Genomic DNA, 25,901 nt, shown 5'->3' with positions numbered 1-25,901 from the left:
AAAGAAGAAAAATAATATGAATTAATGGTATATATATAATCTTATTTTTTTATTTAATAATTAGTTTTAAAAAACAATCTTATCAAAATAATGAAATGAATTATCATAAAAAAAAAGAGAGAAAAAATAAAAAAAAATAATACGACTATATAAATATACAGTAATTTTATTAAATTTAAAAATATATAGTGAGTTTTGATAAAAAAATTTTTTATTAGAGTAATGCGTTAAGTTTTATTTTCTCGATTAAAATAAGCTTCATATTTTAGTTTATTATTTTTAACGTGTTTTTTAGTTAAATATAATACGGTTATAAATAAATATGTGTTGTTAAATTTTCCTACTTAAAATAAGTCTTTAATATATTTAATTAAGTGATCGATAAGTTATCAAATATACCTTAGGACAAATCTCACCAGAAATTTCATAAGCCTTGAGATATGTCAGTCCGGCTATAGCAAGCTCTTGATTTCTTGTCATGAGTAAACAATGGGATCCTCACTTATCTTCAAATAGGATTACTCCACAGTGTCGATCTTAAAAACCCGAAAAAACCTCTTGTTCCCGTAATCCCAATCCAAAATTTAACAATTTTAATTAAAATTTACAAGAATTTTCACATATATATATATATATATATTAATTTAGAAAATCGATAAATTTATTATCTTACACTACTTTTAATTAACAATAAAATGGTATTTACTTTATTTCAAAGGTTAGTTAATCCATAATCAAATACTTTTTATTATCATAATATTTCAATACATTTGATTTCTCTCTATTTTTTCAAAAAGATTTACAAAGAAGAACACAATGTTATCTTTGAAATAAAATCTAGGCGGATTAAATTGATCATAATAGTCTTAGAATTCATCCCAATTAGACTTTATGTCCAAAATCTTCAACTTAGGAAACTTTAACTCCAATTCTTCGTGATCAATCCAAGTCTCCCAACAACCCTTCAAATTCAACAACTCCTGATTTCGATACTTTTGAATGATCTCCATCACCGCCTCTGTCCCCACAACGAGATATGATATCTCCAACTTCCTAAGATTGGGCATCGAGTTGGAAATGGCTAATGCCTCGTCGTCTTGAATATCTGATGGGTCCATTTTTCTACTAAGGGAGGTAAGTTGTGGACAACTATTTCCCATAGCCAAAAGAGCTCGAGCCCCTATTTGATAGGAGTAGCTCAAAACCAACGAGACAATGGAAGAGATCTCTTATGCCTCCCGTTCTAACACTTCGTTACTTCATGTCAGTAGTAGATGAGGAAAACCAAAGCTGTAACAAAATATAAATAAATTTAGAATCACAAACTATTTTTAATCATTAATTTTATAATAGTATTGATTGCTTGGCAACAAGTTTTGAAAAAAGAAATTTAGTTAAGTAACTTTAACGATATCGTTGAAAATGAAGTATATTGATTGAAGTTACAATTCAAAGGTTAAGTGAAAACTTGAATTCATTTGTGTATTTGTATCATTTAGCTTACAAATTTAGTAATTAATTATTAAAAGTGAATCATCACTGATTTAAATGGTTTAATTTGTTCTCACCTTAACGTTTAGGTGAGATAATATCTTCAATGAAAATCAAACTTGAGACCTGAATTAATTTAAATAAAATAAAATAAATAATAATAAATATTAATAACTTTGTATACACCAATCAAATACTAATTAAAATTTCAATTGTACCTTTAAATTCAATCAAATTTATATTTTCTAACAATTTAATAAATAAAAATTATAATAAATTCATTATTAAAAAATATTAATTGACGATTTTTTCTAATGACAATGATCAGAAGTGATTAAATATACAATTACCAATATAAAAATTACATCATCATTTGTAATTTATTTAATTTTTATAATTTCATAATGCATTTAATTTTTATAATTTATAATGAAATGATCTTAAAATTAAATTCGTCAAATTAAATTGTGTACATATTATTTTACTCAATTCACAAATATAAGCAAACACATTCATCTTGAGATTTACCAAAAAAAAAAATATAACACAAAAATATAAAATAAAAATAAATAAACATAACACATTGTATCTTTAGTCGAAATAGTTCATCATTAAAAGTAACGAAATGATGATTTTTAAGCTTTCAATTTGATTATAAAAAAACAAACCTCAATCATTTAACGATGAAAATTATATTTGAGATTTCTTCCAAAATTTTGGTTCAATAATGTTTGAGATTGGCCTCTACTAAGGCTATTGAACCAAAGCCCAGGATAGGTGACATCAATTTCTCGATCTAAAGACTAATTTAAGAAATTTTCCAAAATTGTAATTTAGAAAAAACGATAAAAGAGTTTTGTGAAACATTGAAATAGAGAGCAAATGAAAAAGTTTCTTTGGTTGAGATTGAATATCCATTACCATTACCATTACCATTACCATTACCATTACCATTACCATTACCATTAGAATGGAAATACTAGATCTAATTTAAAAAATCTTCCAAAATTGTAATTTAAAAAAGACGATGAAAGAGTTTCATGAAACATTGAAATAGGGAGCAAATGAAAAAGTTTCTATGGTTGGGATTGAATATCCACTACCATTAGAATGGAAATACCTTTCCGATAAACAACAAATAAGAAAAATCAATCAATACTATCATGCCCTTCTTTCAAATCTGGAGAATGTTAAAAGATAATGAATCGAAGTGAAAGGAATGGCCGGATTAGTAGAACAAATAGAGGCGGCGAGCCTTAATATTTTATTAGGGTTATGTATATTTCACATGCGAAATTTTTATTTATAGAGCAAGTAATAGTGTTAATGGGCCAAATAAGAAACCCTAATCCACGTCTACCTAATCCACATCTAACTTCACTTTCAGACCACACATTTGGAAATTAGTGTACCAAAACACAACCAGGGCTAATGGCCCGTCCAAATCATTTATAGCAGGAGATAGAAAACAATAACTTAGCATTGTATTTTTAAAGATCAACCTAATATGAATAATTTGTTTTTTTAATAAAGGATTTATAATATTTATTTTAAATCTTACATAAATTTAGAAGTCAAAATTAAAATCTATTATTATTATTATTATTATTATATATATATATATTATAATACTTAATCAATAATTTACATTCTTGTTAATTTTAATTTTAATATGAGTATAAATGAATATGAATAATTCTAAATGAATTAGGAATACACAACTAATATTTTATATTAATTAATATTAATTTTCAAGTGTAACTAAATACTGATAAAAAAATCTCTAAAATGCGTTTTAAAGCTCAAAATATTTTCATTTTATAATTTCTCGATAAATAAATTAGGTGACAACTCTAAAAATGTCGAAGTTAATCTAATAAAAAACATTTAGATGTACTCTAGTCGTGCCTATCATTTTGATTCCTCGTTTCATTCGAGACTCGAAAATAATGTAAGTTATGAAACGCGGATATTGAGTTCGAAATCCCATTTTTGAAAATGGTCATGATAATTTTATCTAAAATAATTAATGTAATATTTATTAAATAAATATCAAATTGTTTAAGTAATAATAATTTAAAATAAAATATTCTGAGACAATCATTTTATTTTGATATTTTATTAATATTAATAATTTATATATAATTTTAGTTATAATATATTAAAATATGTAACAATATTTTTAATATTATCACCTTATTCTACCAAAGAAGACAAAAAAAAAACAATTTAAAAGTGTTTTAGAAAATATTCTAATTAAGTAATTTAAAAAGACATTTTTCCATAGCAATATAAACGAGTTAACATATTTAATTAAAATGTTTTTAATTTATAATACACCTTCAAAACCAAACAAGCCGTACTTTAAAAATATTGAAAAACAATTAATGTTTTTAAACTTATACTTTGATAGGGATCAATTAATTGATTTTTTTTATTAATTAAAGTATAAAGCTTACAAACATAGTTTTAAAAAAAAAATTACATAGATGACAAATTACTATACTTTCTTATAAAGGAAAATTAGATCATGGTAATCTAAGATTATATTAGTAAATATTTACAAAATTTTGACTTTTCTCTTAAGAAAGGGACTTTATAGTATTTGTAGTGTATATCTATAATATTCATTATAAATCTTAAATTAATTTAAAAGTTGTATTTTAAATTTAATTTTATAAAATTTATTTATCTTTGTTATTAGGAGTAAAAACATAAGCTTTATAAACAAAAAAAAATTTTTTTTACTTAAAAAAAATTTAAAATAGGAAAAAAAAGCTCGTCTAGCCATATGTATTTGTACAACTAGCTCAATTAAACGTATGAACTAATAAAAGTTCATTTAGGCGTATGCACTTTTAAAAATTGGTTCATCTAGCCTTTGTTAGTAACTCTGTTATTTTTTTTTTTTAAATTTTTTAAATTTATTATTTAAATATTCATTTTTCTCTCTCTTTCTTCTTTATTAATTATATTTTTCTTCTGTCTTTTCATTTTCTTTATTTTACCTTTTTTCATCTTCTTTCTCTCATCTTCGTTCTTTTCCCCCTTTTCATCTTCCTTTTCTCCATCTTCTTTCTTTTCCCTCCTTTCATCTTCTTTCTCAATCAGTTTTCTTTCGATTCAAAAAAGTTTTGCTCAATCAAAGAAGTTTTGCTCAACCAAAGAAGTTTGTTCAACCAAAGAAGCTCGTTCAATCCTCTATTTGCGACTTCAAAGGTTAGTTATCATTCTCCCACTTTAGTGTTTATGTTCAAACTCTACCATTTTCTTTGTGTGCTTACTAAAACTTTAATCCTAAAACTTCACTCATGTTTATGACTAGTTTGTGTTTATGTTAAAATATTAATAATTGTTTTGTTGTTAATTATGACCGAAATTTAAGGTTAAAAATGATAGAACATGATGAATCACTTTTACAATTAGGATGTGAAGCAGAAGTGCCTCAATTGGAATTGTCTATAATGGATTGGGATAAGGCTAGCGAAGGGTTTGAGACATGGGTTTTGACAAAGTCTAACGACGGTGGTGGTGGTGTCAGTGAGAGTGATAATGATAGTGATAGTGACAGTCATGATGACGATGGCGAAGACGAAGATGAAGATGATGACGATGATAATCCGTATATGTGTGAAGATATCAGTACTCACTTTTTGAAGGCATGGGAGTTTAATTATTTTTTTGTTATAATTTACAAATATGTACTCTATTTTATAGCCTGGTAGACGAAGAAGACGAATGATTGATACATTTGACGGTCAAACATCGCAATCCTTACCAACACAAGAGTGTTAGTTGATATTGTGAGATAATTGAGATTTGACAACACTTTATTTGATAATGTACGAGAATTTAGATTTAGAAACTTGTTTGGATTTGAGATCTTTTAGATGTATTTGAGAAATTATTTTTGGAGGTTTTGTGAAGGGTTTGTTCTATTGTAACAGGCCTTCTACTTTTGAGAAAATGATTTAACAATTTTTTTTGTTAATTTTTTTCTACTATAATGTTTTGAGAAGGGTTTGTTTAATTGTAACATGTCTTCTAATTTTGTGAAAAAGATTTAACAACTTGTTTGTGATTTTTTTTTCTTAATATAAACAAAAATGAAATTAATAGTCTTTATATTTAATCTTTGATTTGTGATTTATAATTTTTAATAGAATTAAATATTATAGTAAATAATAAACTATTTTATACATAATATTATGTTATATAAAAAAAAGTAAAATAGTAGAAAAAAATAAAAATAAAATACTCAAATAACAAAAAAAAAAATAGTAAAAAGAGATAAATGGATTAATTAATTAATTAATAAAAAAAGAAATAGTAAAAGAAGATAAATAGATTAATTAATTAATAAAGAAGAAAGAGAGAGAAAAATGAATATTTAAATAATAAATATTAAAATTTTTTAAAAAAATTAACAGAGTTTACTAGATGAGCCAATTTTTAAAAATACATACGCCTAAATGAACTTTTATTAGTTCATACATCTAATTGAGCTAGTTGTACAAGTACATACGACTAGACGATTTTTTTCCTTTAAAATAATATTAACATTGTTAACTTCACACCAACCTAAATCTTTAAGAAAACCTTATTGTTATCCATCTTAATAAAAAAAAATTATATCACTTCTATTAACAATTTTTTACATTTGTTGGTTATAAAGAAGTCTAATAATATTTTAGAATTAATATTAAATTATTATTTATTGAAAACAAATAATTTTTTTTATAAGATTGGTTCTTTTTAAAAAAGATTCATATATTTAAAATGAAAAAAATCGTTTAAGCAAAACGAAAAAATATGTTAGAAAAAGAAGAAAATAAGAAAAACGGTAATTAATAAGTTATGAAGCTCGTAAATCTTCGAGAAGAACGATTAACTCCCCGACAGACTCTATTGACTTTTCTGAACGAATCTCAGAAAGCGTCATAATAATAGTATTATGAATGATATGCATCGGATAACTACGATCATTGAAAAGTTCGAAGATTTCTCTCCAACTATATAGTCCACCAAAAAACAATTGAGATGGTAACCCAAATATCTAGGTCTGCCATATCAGCCGTATCAATCCAAACTTCTTAGAAACTACCTAAAGACTAAGGCATCACCAAATGAATCCAATTAATACTACACAAAATACTTCAAACACTAGTTATCCATCGAAAATGTAAAAGTAAGTGAGTTGCCGATTCAATCTCTTCGTAACACATACGACTAGCCATAATGTAACATTTATTCATGCACATATCATCCGTTAGAATCCACCATGAATAACGTTCCATCCAAAGAACGAGATCTTGGATAAAATCTTTGACTCCCAAAATTTTTTCCAACACAAATTATATGGAATCATCTTAGCGAACAACTTGTAGCAATGCTCCACATGATAACTATCTATATATTGTCAATGCATAACGTCTTGTTAAGACAATGATACTTGCTTGCATCCTATGAAAAGTAAAACTCTCTTATGAGACGAAGTCTCCATAATGTTTAATCTCCTTCTATATTTAATTCGGCTAGCGAAACCACTAAACCGATGATAAAACATATATCTTTAACTATGAAAATTCTACATATAGCAATGGAAGCAAGTTCATGATACGACGTAGCTAGACTTTTGACACTACACCAAATATAGTCCCAAAATCTAATCAAAAAATATCCCCACAGTAAATTTAAACTACTAACGGAAACTTTTCCACTTAAAATAAATTTCTCTTCAAAAGCTGCATTCCGTTGAATAATTAGACATTTTGGTAAACCAACTTGACAAATCATTACTATATTTATTTAAGTAAATATATATTATATATTTTTAATTAGATAGAATTTCAAATTTAATTTTAAAATCTAGACATATGATTGAAAAAATTAAAATGCTAAAAGTATTTGTACAGTCATAGTTGAATATAATTATATATTTTATTGTGAGTATAATTTCATTTTGGATTCTTTAAAACACAATAAATATAATAAAAATTATATAACTTAGTCTACTGTTAGGGCTGCAAATGAGCAAGTTGCTTGTGAGTTCAGTCATAAATCAATTTGAACTTAACTTTGACAAAGTTCGAGCCGAGCTCAAACCAACTCGTTTAATATTTGAGTCGAGCTCGAATTCATATAATATTTGCTTAATTGTTTATCGGGTTTTTTCGAGCCTAAAAATATATAATTTATTTTTATTTATTTTAATATTAAAATATCTAATCTAAAAATAATTTTTCTTAATTCTCTTCAAACTTAATATGGTAGGCCCAAAATATTTATCATATTGTCCCAAATATCAAAAATAAAAACTCTAATCTTAATTCATCATCATTATTATAATATATTATATTATTGCTATAATATAATATATTCCATATATCTATCTAATATATTATAAAACCTAATATATTATGTTATAAAAATATTATAATATATTTTAACAATCATATCATACATTTTTACATATATTTTTTCCCACTATTTCTCTCACTTATTCATAAACATTATTCTTATTCCTTCTTTATAATTTTTCTCATTTATTCACAAACACTCTTCGTTTTTCGTTTTTCCATTGCTTCATTTCTTCATATTATTTCTTTCAAGAATTAGTAAGTCAAAGTTACTCAACCGTTTTTTTCTCCAAAAGTGGAGTATTCGTTTTGATAGTTGTTATAAAGTTTATTTAAGCATAATGTCAGCTTTAGCTCGAGTTCGGGCTTGAAAAATTTAATTTAGTTCAAACCCTTTAAGTCGAGCTAGACCTCAAATTTATAAACTCGTTCGCGCTCGAGTTCGAGCTGAGCTAATAAATACTGAAACGAGTCGAGCTCAAGCTGACTTGAGATTGACTTGACTTATTTACAACCCTAGTCTACCTTGTCATTCCTCAAGAAAATCTTATTATATCAGTTGTTTTAAAAACAAAATCAATTTTAATACAAATTTTATGCATTTATTGTTTATAAGAGCAATGCAAAAAAAAAAAAACAATGTACAATATTAAATCAGAGTAAACTAATAAATACCTATGGGTGTGAAAAATTACCGATATTAAAGGTATATCGAAAATATCGTACCGCAATATATCGATTTTTAAGGTATACCAAAAAAGGTAAGGTATAATACCGATACCAAAATTATTTGTACGGTAAAGATATGAGATTTTTAAAATTTTGGTATATCGAGATATACCGAAGTACCGAAATAGTATTTATAAGTTAAAAAATATATATAATATATATAATACTTATAAAAAAATAATTAAATAGATTTGATATTAATTTAATTAAAGAAATACAATTTTTGAATAATATTAAAATATAAATATACTGAAATATTATTCAATATATGTAATCTCTACCTTACCGATAAGATTGATTTTTTTTTAAGTTAATATGTTTTTTAGGTATCAAAGGTATAATATCGATACCGTACCGAAATTAAGGTATACTGAAATCAAGGTAAGATAAATGTATGAATTTTTTTTATACCGAAGTTAAGGTATACCGAAATTAAGGTAATGTAAAGATATGCATTTTTTGCATACCGAAATTTTCGGTAAGGTATAAGGTACGGATAAAATATTAATGTATACCGTACCGACCCACGATACACACTTTTACACCATAATTTTTTTTTAAACCAGTTTCAAGTCTATAAAAGTTATTTTTTGAAATAAAAAAAAAACTTATTACACGGAATTTAAAATAAATAATTGTTTGGAATATCAACTTAAACACAAATTAATTGAGAGTAGGACAATTTAAATAAAACCTAATAAATAAATGGGTGAACAAATGTAATAGAATACAGAATATTTAAAAAAATATATTATTGTAATTTTTTGTTTGTTTATTACAGAAATAATAAAATATCAACTTACTTAGTTAACTAGGTTAAAACCTGAGATAGCGGAGTGTCAAAGAGGAATCAATCGTGGTTGATGATGCAAAGTCTAGGCAAGGGAGCTCTGTTTGGATTGATTCAACGAGCACGAAATCAGGGATTTTAATTAAGAGATCCAGCATATGAGCCTGCGTCAACAAATATCATATTAACATCTTAGTGGACAAAATAATTAGGTTTTGATGGCTCCAAAGACAAAGAAAAAAAGTATGTTTATCACTAAACTAGGTACCTTATATTATAATCATGTCATTTGGCCTAAAATATGTCGGGGTAAAATATCAACGACCTGTCACTACCTATCACTATGATCCTTCATGATATGATTCATAAGGAGATAAATGTCTATGTCAACAATAATGATCGTCATATCTAAGGATATATAAGGTTATCTACAAAACTTTGAGAAAATCTTGTAAATGACTCAGAAGTTCCGACTCCGATTGAATCCAAAAAAGTGAACATTTGGTGTAACAATTGGTAATATATTGGACTTTCTAATCACTCAACGCTGGATTGAGATAGACCTAGGCAAGATTGAAGCAATTACGATCATGCAAGTACCGCAAAATGAAAAGAAGCAGAGAGGTTTTCTAGGTTGAATTCAATACATTAGTCGGTTCATCAACAAATTAATGACCATGCACGACCTGTTGTTCAAACTATTGAAAAAAATCAAGAATTCATACTGGATGATGTTATCAGTATGTATTTGACCGAGTCAAAGACTACCTATTACCTATCGTCCTCACCATGCCTATTGTGCTTGGTGTTCTCTAATCTTGTATCTCACGGTAATGAAACTACCATGGGGGAGTATGCTTGCCCAAGAAGATGAGAATAAGGTGGAAACAAGCATTTATTACATCAAGAAAAAAAATGACTAAATATAAGTTGAATTACTCGTTGGTCAAAAAAGTGTGTTGGAGACTAACATGGGTCGCCAAGACACTGAGACCTTACATACAAGTTCACCAAATCAGACTAGTCTCGACGCTAGACCATATGAGATTCCTTTTTCAATGGACGTTACTATCTCCAAGGCTCGCAAAATGGATGATGATAATCATTAAATACGACATCACCGACACAGTCTAAAGTCAAGCTTTCAAGTTCGTAACTACTTTGTCTCTTCATTGTTTTGTTTTTCGTTTTCTCTAATAAGATCTCAGGATAATTTAGAAGCTAATTGATACATTAGAAACGAACAAATAATCCTAACACAAGTTTGCATAAATTCAAATTTTCTCCAATTTTCGTGGATCGTCTCCTTCAAACGCAAGCTTGAATGAGATGATCAAGAATGATTATATGATCAATTTAGGAATGATCTATAAAATAAAATAGTTGTTGTGTTAAGGTTTGAGCACCTTCATGAAAAAATGTCAAAAACAGTTAAAAATTCCTTATATATTGCCTAGAGTTATCTAACGATTCTTGTGCGAACCTAAATTCAATGTTAGCTTTCAGGACAATATTATGTTATTATAATAGGAGTTCAACTGCTGTAATTACGTTTGTGAGAATTAATAATTGGTGGGTCATCTTCCTTATTGCTCTAACAAGGCTCCGATCTACTCTATAAGTCGAATTTTAAGTTCTAATTAGTGTAGACAAGTCTCAAATCATGTTAGGAACTTGTCTATGATCTTAGAATGAACTTTGGTTATAATGTGAAATCAAAGTTGAGATTAGACATAATGTTAACTGAAAACTTGAAAATACAACTTGATTTATGAGCTTTAATTGATGCGTGTTCTACTTGTTTTTGATTTGGTTGGATTTATAGAGTATCATGATGCATATTCTAGTTGGATTTGAGGTTGATTCAAATTGATTGTAAGAAATAAAAAAAAGATAAATGAAGAAGATGAACGCTAGTTCATTTGGTTTTGTTGACTTTCATTGAATGTATTAGTTCAATGTGAGTGATTCAGTTCACACTTAAACTGGATGAACTGTTTCAGCCCCTTAAGGCCCTGTGTATTTGGCAGTTTTGATATTTTAAGCTATATTTCAGTTAAGGAGGTCTTAAAATATTTTTTTAAATCTTAAAAAATAGAAAACGACTCGAAATAACTTTCCATATTTTATGGAATTCGAAAATTAAACTTAGGGGCAATTTAGTTATTTTGTATTGTTTAGCCTAACTTGTAGTGTCTATAGTTTTTGCTACAGGTGTCCAAAAAATATGAGGAAAATTTTAGGATGATTCTCAAATTAGTTTTGAAATTTTGATGTATTAACCTCAATTTTTAGACACATGACAGGTTTGAGCCATTTCTAACATGAATCATTCATCAGTTCTCGGTTCATATTCGCCATTTAAGCTTAGGTAATTCAGATAAATTGAAATTAAATTGTCTCTACTAAAATGTCTTAGTCTATATGTATTTTTTTGATTGAAACGAGTATGTTTCTTTTAGATCTTAGGTTAAGGCATGGATACGTAAAAACTTGCTTTTTCATTGGACTTCTCTATATTAAGATTAAGCCAGAAACATATCATTCACATTTAAAATTTGATCATTCCCTTAATCCATTATCGCACTCATGTATAAGTTGGGATTGAAACTCTTATCTCAAATTTGAATACTTTAACCACTACACCACTTGTGATTGTTGAATTTAATTTATAATATTTATATGTATATATATTTTGTGTATAAACACATAAAAATGAAAGAAATAATGAAACAAATTCATCTACGACTCGTCGTATTATCGACCACCTTCTACCCACACATTAAGCATTTTGTTCCATCCGATTCGTCATTGTCAATCACATTACACCCTCTCTTTGGTCATTTTGATCCAATTTGAACCATCATTCTCATTTTAATATTTATAATACCCTTCTAAAATTCGACCGTTTTCTTAATCCATCATCACAGCCACATATACATTTTAATCTTTATAATATCCTTCTAAAATCCGACAATTCCATTAATCCATCATAACACTCACTTGTACCATCATCATTTTAATCTTTATAATACACCTTCTAAAATTCGTACCAGTTAGGACTCAAACATTTGTCAGGTTTGAAATATGAACACTTTAACCACTGCACCACTTGTGATTATTAAATTTAATTTATAATTTTGTATATGTATATAAACTCATCAAAGAGAGAAAAATAATTAAAAAATATTTATTTCTTTTTATTTAAATATATCACGAATTAATAAATAGGTTTTACAAAATTTATAAGAAATTAATACAAAATTTTATTATAGCTTCCTTGTTCGTGGACAAAGCGGATTCTGAATTGTCTTTTATTTCAAGGCATAACTTCTATCCATGCGTTTCATATTCACCCGGAGTTCGCGTTTCATATTCACCCGGAGTTCGCTCTTAAAAATATAGTCATCATTTCCCCCTCACGTCAATCCCACGAGCCTCTTATCCATTTAGGCGGGGGAGCAAGTCAAAATAGAAAAAAACTCACATTGGGTTTATGGATAATTAGGCTTGAACTAATGACTTCCACCACATCAAACGCCCATTTATCAAACTTTAAATTGAATTTAAATATAAATAATTATTAGTTCAATAAGTTTTATTTATCAAATATTGTGTTGAATTTAAAATATAAAGTCTAATTAGCTTAGTTGGTTAAAAAGTGTACTTGTTTTTGTTATGTTATAAGTTTAAAACTTATATATAAATTATATTTAATTTAATCATTTAAAATTTATGAGCGAGTCAACCTACGACCCTACCCGACATAAGCATCCATTTATTCCACATATATATTCAAATTAATCAAAACTCTCGACCCGTTCATTAATCCGATTACTTTAAATTAAATATATATATATATATATATATATATATATATATATATATATATATATAATATAACAAAATAAGTGATAAATTTCAAGTTAAAAAACACTTTCTTACTTATTTTTTATTATTAAAACATAATGAATGACTTAGTGCCAAAATTCACATAAGTCACATAAATATTTAATTTAAAATTTATATATTAAAATTTAATATCATTTTTCTAATTATAAGGACCTGTTAAACACATAAAGATATATAATACTGTTTGGAATACGGGGAATTTGATGAAATAGTCCTGATAAATGGTCTAATTCCACAAAAAGACCTCGCAACCACAATCACTCCGTTCGTTCAATATCAACAAAATGGTACGTACAACAAAATCGTTATCTTTTGTTTATATTTAGGAAACCACAAACCCTAAACCCAACCCTAAACCCTATCCTAAACCCTACGTACACACAATGTCGTTATGTTGAAATGTTCATATTTATGTTTTTTCACAAACCCTAGTCATCGACTCTTTGAGTCGGGATGGGAAGGACAGTGTAACCATCCCTCGTTAAGATAATGTGATTAAATCGTTCATATTTAATAACAAAACACATTTTTTTTGTTAATATGCAGGCAACAAACACTGTGATGACATTTTGTCCCAATCAATTATCTAGTGAAGATTATGTACTATTCTCTCTACTGACCATGTCCATATTATGTAAGTTTTGAATGTAATGATCATGATATTATTATTTGACACAGTTGTTGATAGTGTAATTTGATGGCACTTGTGGTGCAAGGGTGTCTATGAAGTGGAGAGATGATGTTACTCATGTTATAGCTTACACTGATGCTAATGGTGCATGCAGCCAAACTCTAAAAGTATTGAAGGCAATATTTAATGGGAGATGGGTCCATACATATGTTCTGTTAAATTAAAATTAAAATTGTTTTTGTACAGAGATAAAATCATCAATGAAAGCCAAAACCTATGTTGATGAAGAACCGCATGAGGTTAAGCAAGATAATCATGAGGCCCAAGGTGGTCCTAAAGCTGACATACTTCGGTATTTGAACAATGTAAGTTTGGTTTGATTCCTCCTCTGTGTACCTTCATTATCTTGCTTGATAACTGAAACTGTTTTGTTTATTTTTTAGCTTTCGAAACTATTCGATAGTTACATTTTTATTTTTATAGGGGAATTCTTCCCAACTTACAAACAGAATCTCATAGAGTTGATAATTGCTGGAGGAGGTAGCACAAAAGAAATGTATAAACCATTTTCTAAGCCAAGGGACGACAAAACTATAATAGTATACCTGGAGATAGATAGCAGGAATCGACCGTTGACTTTGAAAAATGTTTATGATGTTTTTCTCGACAATTGGCTATTTGAGACAGTGATTGCCGTGTCATCAACATTGGATGAACATGGTGTTCCTCACACAAGGTTGCTTGAATCTATTGTTGCTTGTGATTTGTCGCATATGCTTACTTAATTTCTCCTTGTTTAGAGTTTTGTTAAAAATAATGAATATTATGGTTTATCATAATTAGTTATGTAATACTGAATATTCTTCTATTTATGGTTTGTTGGTTTATTACAATATGCCTTAATTATTGTTATATGCGTTAGTGGATGTAATGGAGGGTTATTACAATATGTGTGTTGGCTTCTTGTAATATACGTGAGTTAATCGATTTGATGATACGCCATACTACAACATAACTCATGTATGTTGTAATATGCGTGAGTTATGTTGTAGTATGGTTCATCATAACTCATGCATCACACATATTATAACATAACTCACGTATGTTTTAATATGCGTGAGTTATGTTGTAGTATAGTGTATCATAACTCACGCATATGACAACAAAACTCACACATATTGTAATATCCGTGAGTTATGATACACCATACTAGAACATAACTCACGCATATTACAATATAACTCACAATCGCATCTTTGAGTTATGTTTTAATTTGTTGTCTTTAACTCACACAGTTTACAACATAACTCACTCACGAATATTGTAATATTCGTGAGTGAGTTATGTTGTAAAATGGCGTGTCTTTAATATTACAACAATATAGTGAAATGTTTCAACATATTACAATAATATTATAACAATACAGTGAATTGTTTCAACATATTACAATAATATTACAACAATAATTTGAATTGTTTCAACATATTACAACTATCATCACATAACTCTAAAATATTACAAGAATAACACTTCATGGCTCTAAAATTTGGTGGAACAACCTAACTACCCACTTTTCTCTATAAAATTTCATGTTATTTGATATGCAACTTTCTAGACCAAGTTTAGCAATCAAATACTCTATATACATTAATACAAAAACGCAACAGTCCCCACTTACTTTTGCTTTTGGTACTTCTGGATGTGGAATTCTACAAAATGTTAATGTCTCCATGGTCATGTTAGGATACCTAGAAATTTCAACTAGAGACATTGCTTCATGAAGAAAGAGTAGCATTACTTCACACATGGGTATCATGAATTCTGCAAAATTTTCGTCGTTGTAAATTGACTGATCGCAATCATAAACGTCAATTCTCCATTCTTTAATTCACAGAACACACAATACCCAGTGCTTCATTTCGAGGTTGAGGGGCAAGTAAATGTCATCAATAATGCTCCACATGAGCATATGTATTTCTTCCTTACCCCAATAGTACTCATAAAAGGATACATCAAAATCATAGCCTTTTGGATTATCCACAGCAATAACAAATTGGTCATAGTGTGATGAAAATAAATGGGCGAGATGACAATATGCGATGGTGAAATCCTTCGTGTACGTCTTAGGGTAGGTGATTTCTCTTTTTCTTAACAAAGCACATCCGACATTGATCTCCACATTAGTTAGCCACTTAGTTGTCCTCAGCATTGTATTGAAGAATTTATAGCATGCAATGCTAGTACTGAGCTCCAACTATTTACATTTACTTTTTTCCCCAACTCTTTCATCAACTCTTTCTGCAGTTTCAGATCAAATTTTGCCATAGGATCGACTTTGATTGAATCTTTGACCCTCATTTTTTTCCAGCAGGGTCGGTGTAGGGACTAAGTAATACTCCCGACCTCAACATATTTCTCTTAAATTGGACATGGGTTGGATCGTCCAATTCTACCACATCCTCCTCCACCTTTTGCTTGTCCTTCTTCTCCACAATCACCTTCTTATTTTGCACCACCACATCCACCTTTTTATTCTGCACCTTGTCTTCCATCTTGTCCACAAACACATCATCCTCCACCCTCTTCTTCTGCACCACATTCTTCTTCTGTACATTGTCTTCCTTCTTCTCAACCTTCTCCACAAACACATCCTCCTCCACCTTCTACACATTCTCCACCTTCTACTTGTCTTCCTTGTCTATATCATTCACATCCTCCACTTTCTACACATTCTCCACCTTCTACTTGTCTTCCTTGTCTATATCATTCACATCCTCCACCTTCTCATTCACATCCTAAAAAAAAGACAAAATGCTCGAATTAGACAAAATACTCAAATTAGACCAAATGCTTGAATTATACATACATCACTCTTCAGAACATCCTTATTCACCACATTCTCCACCACATCCTCATTCTTCTTCTCCTCCACAAACCCATCATTGTCTTTATCATTCAGCTTATCCACCACATCCTAAAAAAAGACAAAATGCTCGAATTAGACCAAATGCTTGAATTATACATACCTCATTCTTCATAGCATCTTCATTCACCACATTCTCCTCCACATCCTCATTTTTCTTATCCTCCACATCCTCATTCTTCTTCTCCTCCACATCCTCATTCTTCTTCTCCTCCACATCCTAAAAAAAAGACCAAAGGCTCGAATTAGACTAAATGCTCGAATTATACATACCTCATTCTTCAGAACATCCTCATTCACCACATTCTCCTCCACATCCTCATTCTTCTTCTCCTCCACATCACTGTCTTTATCATTTAGTTTATCTACCACATCTTAAAAAAAGACAAAATGCTTGAATTAGACAAAATGCTCGAATTAGACATATCTCATTCTTCTGCTTGTCTTCCTTCTGCACCAGCACATCCTCATTCTTCTTCTCCACAAGCCAATCCTAAAAAAAGAAAAAATGCTTGAATTAGAAAAATGCTTGAATTAGACCAAATACTTGAATTAGACATACCTCAATATTCTCATTCATCAGATCCTCAATCAACACATTCACCTTCTCCAAATCTTCCTCATTCACCTCCAAATATTCCTCATCCTTGTCTTCCTCATTCACCCTCTTTTTCTCCACAAGCACATCCACATATTCCTCATTCAATCTTCTCCTTCTCTGTTCCTCCCCTAGTGTGGTTGATAATATGCCAAACTATTCTTGTAGTTGGTTTAACATCTCTTTTATGAGATTTATTTCAGTTCTCATTTCAGTTTTTAGTTCATTTAGCTCATTCATTAGTTGATCCAATCTACATCTATCATGGGGAGTTGTTGTTGTTGGAGTCATTTGAGGGTCATCATCATCATGTGGATCTATTGATGCCGGAGTCATTTGAGAGGAATCATCATATTTTCTACTCGTGGCGCTCTCGACAGAATAAAAGCTGTTAGGGATGGGGGTAGGGATGAGGGTTCTTCTACTCGTGGTTGTTTTGGCAGGAACAGAATGAGAGGTGTTGGGGGAATAATTTGTCTTTTCTTCCTCATGTCAGGTTTAGGAGGAACTACATTCCAAATTTCCTCTTTCTGCAATCAAATTAAAATAAGCAATCATAAAAATTACTCCCCAACATATAAGATCTTCTCCTCTTCAGACAATTCCATCTTCTTGACAATATTTCCTTGCAGGGCAGTGTGAAGATCAAAGGCGGTGCTCTTCCTATTAGATTTGTACTGTATTATCCTTGGGCATGGGCAAACAGGCTCATGTGCTTGAAGCATCGTATTCCTTACAAGTTTGGGGACAAACGTTTTGATAACCTCATAGGTCCACACTTGTAAGGCTAGTGTGAACCCATATACGTTATAAGAAATATCGATATTCTTGTCTTTGTTCTTCTTTCCCGTAGCTTTCTTCTTCTCCAGATATAGCGACCTGTTGTGTTCTAAGTCCCTGTTCAAACCCTTCAGGGTTGCTCTAAAGGACAACCTTCCCCATGGAATTGGAGGAAAGTGTCGATGTCATCGACCATGCTGATGAATTTGATATTTATTATCCTTTTTGGGTCAAAGGCGAAGAGATATTGGCAAACTAGGTATACCAACCCCAATTTTCATGCATCTTTCTTATCAGAGCAATACACAAATTTTGAGTGAATGTTTGTTATTCTAACAATCATATTACTTTTAAATTATTTGACAACCAAATGTTGACATTCTTCAACTTGATTGAAAATGGTTTCCACCGTAGGGAATCTCCCAAAATTGAGGCCTCTGACCAAGGCAAACTCATTCATCCCGAAGCACAACTCCTCTCAAATCAAGAGGAAACTTCATCTCCATAGAATTTGAGTTGCTCTTCCTGAGGAGCATTTGATATATTATCGTTCCTGAAAACCGCAGTAACGTGGATCCTTTGAATAAAAATTGAAATTGGGTTTGCTCTACCCTTTCCATTAGATCCATTGTAGCAAACTTCGTGGAAATGTTTGAGATATTGGTTTTCCATGAGACCCTACCAACAAACTCATGAATTATGGTGGACTCCATCTACAAAAAAGTAACAACATTGGAGTAAGTAACTCCAGAACTCAAGTAAGCAACATCAAAGAATACACGAGAAAATTGGATAAGCAACATATAGGTACAATGCTCGTGAAATAATAATTCGCGGTTATTATAAACCTTAAACCATGCATGTAATGCAGAATAAGAACATTAGTATAATACTCGTGAGTGAAGAACATTGAATAAACAACATCATATACACACATAAACCCTAAAAGCTGCATAAACCCTAAAAGTTACATAAACCCTAAAAGCTAAGGATTATACATCAACATCCATCAATATAAACTACAGAATAATAAGAATATTATAGATTAAACCTAAACACTAAACCCTAAACTCACCAGAATATATGATCGAAGAGACGAACGACGAACGCTGATGAGAGTTGATCGATGATGATGTTGAACGAAGTTGGAAGTTGGAATGGAAAGTCTAGAGTTGTAAATACGAAGTTGGAAGTTGGAGAGTCGTGAATGAAAAAGATTTTTTTTAAATGAGGGAGCAAAATAAGTATATATACGAAGAAAGACGCGAAATATCACTCTCGCGTTTTCATCTAAAACGCGTGAGTTCATAAACGCGTTTTAGATGAAAACACGAGAGTGGTATGTCGCGTCTTTGATCGGTAAGTGAGCGAGTGGAGCAAGACAGACATTTTGGAGGACGAAAAGACCCTTTTTATAAGATTTATTAGGCAAGGTCCTTTTTTGGAATTAGACCCTTTATCAGAGTCATTTCATCCAATTAGGTGAAATACAACTTATTTAAATAATCTTTTTAAACGCGATATAATAATTTTTATTTATTATATAAAACTTATAATCTTAAAAATCTAGCTTAATTAACATTTTTAGCGATATTTAACTAGGGTTTTTCTTTTCTTTTTTATAAAAAAATTAGGATTTCTATTCAGCAGCGGCGGCAATTCATTTTATATATATATATAACCGACCTCTCCTAGTTCTTCAACCTCACCCACTATTCTCTTGTTCTCAATTTTGTATCTTTATTGATACCCAGATCTGGTTTTAGTTCTATAGGGATTCGAAAATGTTGAAGATGGCTTTCTTTTGTAGTTTAATTTTGTCTTTTATCTGTTAATTTTCTGTTAAATTCATTTCCCCTGTGAGGAAGAAATCCCCTAAATAGATAGGAAGTGCCGTATGACACTTTACACAGCGGCGGCGAATGGTTGTTCTCTATCCCATCCATCGGCGGCTATTCCAATTGACTAAGTGTCTTGGAACGCCGATCGGGATCGTTTACTCTCTCCCATTCTTCGCCGTGTGGTTGATTTGAAACGGGACTCTGAGGGTTTCTTGTTTTCTGTTTCTTCTTAAGGTCCGATGCCACGTCTACGGTAGCTAATCGAGCATTGACCGGTGATGTCATATTGGACCAATATCAATTTCATGTTTCGCATCTTGATAGGAATCTGTGGATCGATTGTTCTTGGTTCGTCCATGGAGCCGTTTTATGCGATTACATTTATGTTTTTTTACATTAAATTGTTTAGTTTTGAAACTTGTTTGATTATGTGTGGTTGTGTAATGCCTATGAGGATCAAAATTGGAATTACCGTCTGATTTATTTTGATGTCATTTGGCTGTCTGAGGCTTACACTTCATTAAAAATCTTGTCAAAACTTGATTTTTCTCTTTTTGATCATTTGCTAATACTACATGAAGATTGACAGTTTGTTGATGACTCCAAAACTCTTTATGTTCCTTTGCTTACTTGTTCTAATGACAGATGGAATCACAATTTTAGTTCTTTAAGATCATCACAGATTTTGCCTTCAATTCTGTTTTGAAATGGAGCCTGATAATTGCTGGAATGTTATATTACTGGGATGATTGGCTGGAGTATTCATCAGATATACACTCATTTGATTCATTCTCTTTGCATTTTGAACTTATGTTTAGATATTGAGATATAAATTTGGAAACTAATGCTATTGTTGAAAAGCAGTTATTGGAGTTTTATGCTATTGACAATATTCTTTTTTACATTAAATGGTTTAGATTTGAAACTTGTCAATTATATGTTGTAATGCCTGTGAGGATTAAAAATTGGAATTACCGGCTGATTTATTTTGATGTCATATGGCTATCTGAGGCTTACACTGTCAAGACTTGATACTAACTTTGCTCTCTTTTGCTTATTTTTGGCTTTATATTTGAAATGGATTATACTAATTGGTGGAATGTTTGGTAAGATTTGTGTGGAGTGTTCATCAGATATGCAGTCATTTTGGTTCATTATTGGAGTTTTTATTACATTTCCAATTGATTAACTAAGAATTATTTTTAAAAACTATGTAGATTTGGTGATGTAAGTTCATTGTTTTGAATTGATAGTATATTTGCTTGAGTTTATAGGGGGATGATCAGCCCTTGATGATGTATGTTTGTGTATGTGAATCTTTTTTCTTATTTAATTTTACCACTGAATGTGATTTGAGTTCAAATATTTGTAGGAATTGTATTTGTGTTTATTATTATTATGTAGTTCAAAGATAGATTGATAAAACTATAATTGGGTTTTGAAAGGTGTAGCTCAATGGAGCTTATGAAAGTTGTGTAAATGTTAGTTATTTGTTCTTCATCACTGTATTCAGCAAATGACAGTTTTAAGATACATGGGAATTATTAGAAAAAGGCAAACATGGTTTAGAATGACAAGACCTGTCTGAAGAAGGAAGATGAAGGGCAAAAAATGGAGTATTGGGTTTTTCAATAATCGTTGTTGGATTTGAGGAACAGCAGACCCAAACTCTTACATTTGACATACATTGTTGTGTGCTATTCATGGGAGAATGTGTCTTCATTGTGACTAAATGTGACCAATTTGAGATTTACTTTTAGTCTTTTAAAATTTGTTGATTTTTGATAAGTTGTGGTTTTGTTAGTGGATTGATAGAAATTAGAGTGTTAACAATAAAACTCTTTTGGTGAGATATATTCAAAGTTATTTTTGTTTACCCCTTTGAAGATGATTCAGAGTCACAACTTAGACTATTTCAGCTGAGTGCATCATTGAATTTTTGGATTATCATTAAAGGGAATTATGTCTGGACATTGATTTGAAAATTCTTATAATTTATTGTTAATTAACCTTTTCATTCCTTTTTTCGTGTCATATTTTTCGATTTCTCTTTTGTTCAAACGACTTTCTTTGAATGAAATGAAATTTCATAAAAACAAATAACTAAGTTGAAACCGGTACTTAAGTAATTGGTCAACCTCACTATACTTTTGGTGCACAAAAGCCTTCATAGCCCAAATTTCTTGTTTTTTTCTTTACTTTTTAGCTACCCATATTTAAGGATGCATTTTGAAAACTTAAGTGCATTTTGAAACATGAATTGATATAAACTTATTCAGAATCACACTAGTAAAAAAAATTAATAAAATCTATTCATTTTTTCTCAGAAAAAGTCAATTATATTAGAAACTTAGTAAGAACAAACATTGAATATTACATAGAGATAAAAAGAAAAAAGAGGCTAGTCACAAGTTAATTTTGCCCCTTAAAAAATGTTACAATTTTGTTGTACACAACATTCTTTGCGGAAAGCCCCCAAATAAAGTCAACATGCGCATATTCTTCTACAAACTGAACTGTAATTTTGTCGACATCATGTGAACCGAGTATACTGAGTAACGTTTTTACATCTGTAACATCAGATAACGCATCTTCGCCTCCGTAGCTGAGAAAGAGAGGAAAATCATTTGGAATATTGGACAGATCGTATACAGGGGGTTTCGGCTGGCCATAAACCGCAATATTTTGTAACAAATTCATGTAGTCGTATTTTGCGACAACACCATCTCGAACAACTGAAAATAATGGAATGAACTCATGTTAATCAAAATTATGGTTGAAATATTAATTTGAGTTCCAAATGGAATATAATTATTATTAATTAGTTATTACTTTGAGCAAAGTGCACTAAGTTCTTGCTTGATGTGGGTTGAAGCTCATACTTGAGGACTTGATCAACCGTTGAGGAATTTAAACAACAATTCTTACCTGTTTCACAATGAAATTAATAATTTTAAATATACTTAATGTTACAAATAATATTTAACACAATTTATTGATATTAATGTTATGAAAAAGTTATAATTTTAGCAAATAAATAACATATTTCATTTGGAATCACTTAAATTTTGAATCGAACAGGGATTGGTTTGACAATAAAAAAAATAATGTTTCAATAAGTTTTTTTTTTTCCAAATTTAAAATGAAAGTAATGAAAATTGGACATAAATATACCTGTGAATGCAGCTACCAAATCATAGCAATCAATACCAGGTTGATCACATAACAATTTAATCATGTTATATACTGGAATTCTGTTGAATTTACACACAAATTATTTTAACTAATTTACCATAAAAAAATTAGGGTTTATTTGATTATGAAATAAGCTGACACGATAGTTCTTACCCTTTTGGATCGATCTCGCCAAATCCCAGTTGCTTAACCAACTAAATATCATACCAAATGATTATTCAACTACCTTATCGATACAATTTTTATAAAATAAATAGTATAAATAAATACCTCATCGAGATAAGTTCGGGCTGCGAAATTAACAAGCGCGGTTTTCATGTAGCTCAAGCGAGCAATCGGGCTTAGCAACACAGCGGATTTCAGCTTGTCTAATAGTCTCCTCTCCGAGAGTTGTGTCATAAGCGTTAGGGTTCCCTGTTTATTTATATTAGTTAAAATTATTGATATTAATCAAAATAATCGATGAGGTATAAAATATACTTGCGAGTGGCCAATATAATTCAATTTTTTCCCGGTTTGACCGAAGATGAAATCAACTACTGCGGGCAAGTCATATGATGCTAGTTCCTCCCAAGACCAGTTCCAATATTCCTATAATAAAAAGCACTTATGTATAAGTCACTTATTAGCGGTTTAGTTAGGGTTTTAAATTATAAGGTATTTATGTTACCTTGTCTCGAACATTGAGTGAGACATGTTTTTGACTGAATTGGGTTCCTCGAGTGTTGCTAATCCATACATCGAATCCACTATCTGCCAAGATCATAGGCAAGTTCTCATCGGGAGCATTGAGCAACCACGAAGTCCCATCCTATATTTGTAACAAAACAATTTTTCAAAAGATGAAACTTTTAAGAAAGTTATTATATATAATGGGTACTTCGAATTAAAAGATTAATATAATAACCATATATGATTTGATAACCAATGTATTGGATATGATAAAAACATATAATATTCTTATCTTAGTCAAAAGGTTATGAAAAATGAAATCATTCATAAGATCGAACGCATTAGATTCAATAGATCATGAACTCATTGTCCCTCAATATTGAACTTATTGAAGAGTTGAAACAATGTTAGTTTAGTGGGAAAATGTTGTTGTTACCCCCATTGAATCAATTAATACATAAATACTATTATTATCTTATATATATAGTTTATTATTAAAAAATTAAATAGAATGATATAAAAGTAAATTATACATAATTTGACTAAATGGATTATTTTTGAGATATCTAAAATAGTCAAATCATAAATAATAAATTAATGGGCATTAAACATAAATAAAGAAAAACGTTCAATTTAATATAGAGATCTTAACTCTATTTTTTATTTGACTTTTATTCTCATTTCGGGACAATCAGCACGATTCAAGTCAAGTTTAGAATGTATTATTGTAAATTTCTAGGGTTTTAATTGTATTATATCCTTCAATTTAGGAGTGTGAATGTATAAAAAGATTTTATTCCTAAAATAAATGAGAAAAATTATTTTAAAACTTGTTCCTAATAGAGAAAATTTTGTTAGATATTGAATAAGCTAAAAGAGAGTGTATGGGTCACACTTACCACGACAAGACCATGTTGTAACAAAATCGGTTGTTTTTGGCGAATGGCGATGTCTTCTTTTTTCATTCTTTGCAAGCTCAATATGTACCCATCATTTGTTGTAACCTGTAACATACAAAACGATATATATCAAGTATCATATGAAGAAGTACATAATATATTGAAATCATGTTTTATATATACCTCGAATTCTCCGCATTGATAACCATGGACACGGATAAAAGTGGCACATATACCCTCAGAATGATCGACCAAGAATTGAGTTATATTTAACGATTGCCCCAACTCATTTACACTAAAACCGAACACATTGTATGACTTTGCGTCTAGAACTAGAGAAAATGAGATCAAAATCGCCAACCTTCTTAGCCAATTGACAACCATATCTCTGTCTTTCCTAGTTGTTGTTGTCGGTTTTGCTTTCTTCTAACTTCTTCAAAACAAAGGATGAAGGTTTGTTTCAAATGTATATTGGGAAGCAAATAAGAAAGTAGAAATTTATAGATAAGTATGAAGGATTAAGGTAAATGTAAATTTAAGAAAAATTGATAAAGGACAATTAACCTAATTAGTTGGTCCATGCTTCATTAGCAATTAATATATGAATTAATAGTTTTAATATCATCAGTTATACAAATCTTTTTTATTTACAAAATAATTTTTTTATTTGATCTCTAAACGTAAATCTTAATTACCAAACTTATAAATTACCAACAATTGAAAGAGTTCTAATTTTATTATTTATCATTTAAAGTGATTGTTATTTCTTACTCTTTTTATTTATTTAAAAAATTAGCGCAACACCACTTCAATTTAAAACGTTATTAATAAATTAAAATTTTTACAATCTTTAGTTCTAAGACAATACTTTATATCGTATCAATTTATTTGCAATCTTTCCCAAGTTTGGAAACAATAAGTTGCTGTGTGAGATTACTTAATTAATTTTGTAGTTTGCTCAACAATCACTATTATAAAATTTCATTTTATTACAATTAATGAAAAAATTAAGTATAACTACTTAATTGCCAAATAATTAAGCTACCTTTTTAGTTCTCTTAAAATAATTTAGACAGCAAAT

The 25,901-nt window shown here is 29.6% G+C and overlaps 2 protein-coding genes and 4 non-coding genes across 6 annotated transcripts; 4 read left to right on the top strand and 2 right to left on the bottom strand.

Moving 5' to 3' along the window:
* Nucleotides 1-16,266: 16,266 nt before the first annotated feature.
* LOC124924208 (ring-infected erythrocyte surface antigen-like) lies at nt 16,267-17,769 on the bottom strand. The gene is made up of 8 exons (XM_047464275.1): nt 17,691-17,769; nt 17,398-17,564; nt 17,259-17,328; nt 17,109-17,200; nt 16,939-17,055; nt 16,779-16,886; nt 16,684-16,707; nt 16,267-16,575 (listed from the first exon to the last, which is right to left on the bottom strand). Exons 1-8 carry the CDS (start codon nt 17,767-17,769, stop codon nt 16,267-16,269), a joined length of 966 nt encoding a protein of 321 aa, XP_047320231.1.
* Nucleotides 17,770-17,996: 227 nt separating this feature from the next.
* LOC124924207 (triacylglycerol lipase 2-like) lies at nt 17,997-25,204 on the bottom strand. The gene is made up of 10 exons (XM_047464274.1): nt 25,004-25,204; nt 24,821-24,925; nt 23,920-24,060; nt 23,730-23,840; nt 23,520-23,663; nt 23,403-23,443; nt 23,229-23,308; nt 22,887-22,982; nt 22,477-22,789; nt 17,997-18,330 (listed from the first exon to the last, which is right to left on the bottom strand). The coding sequence occupies exons 1-10, from the start codon at nt 25,202-25,204 to the stop codon at nt 17,997-17,999; spliced, it is 1,566 nt and encodes a 521-aa protein (XP_047320230.1).
* On the top strand, nt 20,068-20,136 carry LOC124928312. The gene has a single exon (XR_007098518.1). It is a non-coding gene; the product is annotated as a small nucleolar RNA U49 (small nucleolar RNA).
* On the top strand, nt 20,288-20,437 carry LOC124928309. The gene has a single exon (XR_007098515.1). It is a non-coding gene; the product is annotated as a small nucleolar RNA snoR2/U65 (small nucleolar RNA).
* Nucleotides 20,498-20,569, top strand: LOC124928277. The gene has a single exon (XR_007098495.1). It is a non-coding gene; the product is annotated as a small nucleolar RNA snoR77Y (small nucleolar RNA).
* On the top strand, nt 21,000-21,072 carry LOC124928280. The gene has a single exon (XR_007098498.1). It is a non-coding gene; the product is annotated as a small nucleolar RNA snoR77Y (small nucleolar RNA).
* Nucleotides 25,205-25,901: the final 697 nt, after the last annotated feature.

The sequence above is a fragment of the Impatiens glandulifera genome, chromosome 2, assembly GCF_907164915.1.
Source record: "Impatiens glandulifera chromosome 2, dImpGla2.1, whole genome shotgun sequence".
NCBI classification, from domain to species: Eukaryota; Viridiplantae; Streptophyta; class Magnoliopsida; order Ericales; family Balsaminaceae; genus Impatiens; species Impatiens glandulifera.
The sequence above is the reverse complement of the archived record's forward strand: the minus strand, read 5'-3'. Positions and strand labels throughout refer to the sequence as shown.

What these genes read in the sequence shown, in the direction of transcription:
- LOC124924208 (XM_047464275.1), bottom strand. Translation starts at nt 17,769, where the DNA reads ATGACTCCGGCATCAATAGATCCACATGATGATGATGACCCTCAAATG. An exon ending in AAGATGCTATGAAGAATGAG is followed by an intron (nt 16,887 to 16,938) that starts GTATGTATAATT and finishes GTCTTTTTTTAG; the next exon opens with GATGTGGTGGATAAGCTGAA. An exon ending in TGAATGAGAAGGTGGAGGAT is followed by an intron (nt 16,576 to 16,683) that starts GTGAATGATATA and finishes GAGAATGTGTAG; the next exon opens with AAGGTGGAGGAGGATGTGTT.
- LOC124924207 (XM_047464274.1), bottom strand. Translation starts at nt 25,204, where the DNA reads ATGGTTGTCAATTGGCTAAGAAGGTTGGCGATTTTGATCTCATTTTCT. An exon ending in CCCGAACTTATCTCGATGAG is followed by an intron (nt 23,444 to 23,519) that starts GTATTTATTTAT and finishes TATGATATTTAG; the next exon opens with TTGGTTAAGCAACTGGGATT. An exon ending in CTTAGTGCACTTTGCTCAAA is followed by an intron (nt 22,790 to 22,886) that starts GTAATAACTAAT and finishes CATTATTTTCAG; the next exon opens with TTGTTCGAGATGGTGTTGTC.